We start from the raw sequence: 3,586 nt of genomic DNA, 5'->3' as shown, positions 1-3,586 counted from the left end.
TTGGTAACGCCCTGGTGACCAGTATGTATCTGCTCTAAGATATCGGCTTGCATGGTCTCACTCTCAGGTATCATCACTCTTTGGCCTTTCATGATTAGTCCGTTCTCGACACTCAGTTCGTCTCGGAAGGACCAATATACCCTGAGCGGGGTTGGGAGACCGCGTCGCTCATCTGGCCATCCGGCTATGATAACGTCTCGCAACGCGCAAAGAATGGCGTCTTTGTTAGACTCCTCTCGCAGTTGCTGAATCTTTGACGTCGAGAACTGCACGTGGAATACCTTGACGTCGAGGTCAATTGTAGTACGCTTTCTCTGATTGGGTTGTCTCGAGAGACAATCTGCCAGGAGCATGTCTGGCCCGGGTCGATACCGTATGGTAAAATCGTACCCTTGTAAGTGCATCACCATTCGCTGTAATCGTGGAGGTGCCGACGTCAAGTTTTTCAGAGAAATCATCTCTAATGGCTTGTGGTCCGACTCTATTTTGAAGTGGCGGCCATAGAGGAAGGTGTGGAATCTTTCCACTGCAAATACTGCTGCCAGCAGCTCCCGTTCGATGTTTGCATAACGTTGCTCGGTGTCTGACAGAGATTTCGACGCAAACATAATCGGACGGTTGTCCTGTATGAGTGCCGCACCCAGGCCCTTCAACGATGCATCGACCTGCAGGACTGTTTCCTTAGCAGGGTCGTAGTACGCCAGGGTGACGTTGTTGCAGATCAACTGTTTGATCTTGTCAAACGCTTCCTGGTGAGCAGGTGACCAATCGAACACAACATCTCGCTTGAGCATCTCCCGGAGATGACATGTGTGATCGGATAGCCTTGGGATAAACGGCGACATATATGTTGCCAGTCCTAAAAACTCTTGCATTGCAGTCTTGTTTTCGGGGGGTGGCATCGCTTTTATGTCGTCGATCTTGTCAGGATCTGGGTGTGCGCCATCTGCGTCGTACACCATACCGAAGAATTTTATAAACGGTACGTTGATCTGACATTTCCCACTGTTGAACATCAGGCCTCGTTCCTTCGTAACGCGCATCAACTTGTGTAACACTTGATCGTGTTTGGCCTGGTTTTCAGCATAGACTGCTATGTCGTCTGCTATCCCTAACGCCCCTTCTCCTACTTGGTCAAGAATCTCGTCCATTTTTCTCTGGAACACGTCTTGGGACATAACTAGCCCAAACGGACAACGGCAAAAACAATGCCTCCCAAACGGCGTGTTGAACGTGGTCAATAGCTGGGATTCCGCATCCAGCTTGATTGACCAATATCCGTTCTTGGCGTCAAGTTTTGAGAACACACGTGCGCCGTTGAATCGGTGTGTGATTTCTTCGAGGGTAGGGGTGTTATTGTGAGATCGCAAGATTGCACGATTTAGTTCCTTTGGGTCCAAGCATATGCGCAAACTACCGTCTGCTTTACGGCTGTATGTCAGGGAACTAACCCACTCCGAGGGTTCTGTTACCCGCCTGATAACGCCTTGCTTGACCAACTGGTCTAGCTGAGTATTGATCTCGTCTTTCATTTGGATGGGTGTCTTACGTGGCGCGTGTACCACAGGAGGGATGTTCGGGTCCACCATGATGTGGTACTCTCCTGGGAAGTTGCCAATTTTATCAAATTGGTCGGGGTACAGCCCCTGTAGGTCACGTACTGACCGAATGGCTGGAATGCCAGGTCTCTGGCTGGCCACAGGTTTCTGCGGCTTTGCCGTGATAGCGCAATGCACCGATACTAGCTTTAGCGCTAACGACGACAGTAACCCCAATATCGCCGGCCCATCGCATTCAACGATGTAAAACTCTGCCACAACATTCTTGTTGTTGTGACTACACGGCAGTCCGATCGACCCATAGTGCTTGATGGTTGTGTCGTTGTATGCAGTCAAAGTCTGCAAAGTCATGGCTCTGTTCCGCACTCTGTCTGCTCTGGGGTACCCATCGGGTGTTAGCATTTGTGGACACATACGTCTGAAAATGCGTATCGGCAGGGTATTGCCCTGCGCGCCAGTATCGACCTTGACCTTTAAGGAAGCATTGCGATCCTTGCGACCTGGCACTATGATGTCAAGGTCGGAGAAAATTTCATCTCTATTTTCTCCAATGTGGCTCGGCTGTGTGACAGCGCCTACACCAATACTCGAAAACTTCATGCGATCGAATGCCTGTCCTACGTTCTCAGATTCATATTCTGATTGTGACTGCTGGTTTAATGAATGAACATTAGAGTTCACCCTACTCAGGCCTTTACTGCGGCCATGGTCACGGCGTAGTGACCTTCGATCGCGTGACTTGGAGTGACCGGTACCGCTGTTACGGTTTTTGTTGCGATTTTTTCTCATGCAACACTGTGCCCAGTGGTTTGTGATTCCACAAGCACCGCACACTGTCCCATACGGGGGGCATTTCCTTTGGGGGTGCTTTTTACCGCAATTTCTGCAGTTCTGGGTGTCGTCCCGGTCGTTGCCTCGATGTGCCCGATCACGTCTCCTGAACGCGTGTACGGACGCTGTACCAGAGGCCATGTTGTCTCTGTGTACCACCGATAGTTTCTCCATATGGGACATGGACGCCTCGAACGCCCTGCCATAGTTAATGGCTTGTTCGAGTGTCATCTTGTCGTCTTTCCCCAGGTATTATTTTTGTAGCTCACGGTGTTTAACACCACATATCAGTTGGTCTATGATCCTATCATTTGTTTCATTTGTTTCGTTTTTAAAATTGCCAGCAGCAAATTTAGTAGCCAGCAAAAACTTGTTGCGTTCGAAAAGTACATGCTTCTGTGGTATAAAGTGTTCACCTAGTTGCTTGAGAATCAATTCTGGATTTTTCTTATCCTGCACAGACAAAGTAGGTAGGGTGTTCATAATCTTGACACATTCCGGGCCCATTATGCTACACAAGGCTGCAGCTTGAACTATTCCACTTTTTTCATTTAACTCCGTGGCTATTGCATAATAATCCCAAGCTTGTCTGAATACTTTCCAATTTGTGCTCAGTTCTCCTTTCATCGACATAGGAAGTGGAGCGGGTATCTGATATGCAGCCATACTGGACTAGTCAACACAATCCAGGCTTATAGTCCGGCAGAAAAGATGGCTTTTTTGCTTGAACCTTGCAATTGGGTATATAGTTTTTTTATTGCTCTAAAAGTTTGCCTTCATAGTCTACTTCAATGATCCACCAACTGTCACTCTGGCAGTGGTGGGGAATTTACTCTACACACCCTTTATTTAATACTAGCTCCAGGTACCCGCTGCGCTGCAAAATCATGCTACTAATTCATACTACTAATAATCGGACACAATAGGAACATTGGGTAAAAATGGAGAATAACATTGCACACAATATCAATATTTACAAATCAGTCTAATAAGATAATAAGCATGGCAAAAAACTGTTACGTATGACATTTATAACACAGCACAACCCAACTTAGAACCCCTGGAACATAATAGTAATATGGTGTAAATGACAAAAAGTTATTATAACAGCATGTACGAATGGGTTGCACTTTTCATTGCTCTCTCTTGATAAACAATGCTTTTCGTGTTATTCTCTGGTGGAAATATGTAAAGAT

The 3,586-nt window shown here is 47.0% G+C and overlaps 1 protein-coding gene across 1 annotated transcript in view; it reads right to left on the bottom strand.

Moving 5' to 3' along the window:
- LOC106813467 overlaps window positions 1-2,621 on the bottom strand; it is a 22,987-nt gene extending 20,366 nt beyond the window's left edge. Inside the window, exon 1 of the mRNA XM_014817605.1 lies at window positions 62-2,621. Coding sequence (XP_014673091.1) covers window positions 62-2,621 — 2,560 coding nt within the window. The remainder of the gene's footprint in view (window positions 1-61) is intronic.
- Window positions 2,622-3,586: the final 965 nt, after the last annotated feature.

Source organism: Priapulus caudatus, unplaced genomic scaffold, assembly GCF_000485595.1.
Source record: "Priapulus caudatus unplaced genomic scaffold, Priapulus_caudatus-5.0.1 Scaffold778, whole genome shotgun sequence".
Taxonomy (NCBI): domain Eukaryota; kingdom Metazoa; phylum Priapulida; class Priapulimorpha; order Priapulimorphida; family Priapulidae; genus Priapulus; species Priapulus caudatus.
Note: the sequence above shows the minus strand (reverse complement) of the source record. Positions and strands in the feature narration are given on the sequence as shown.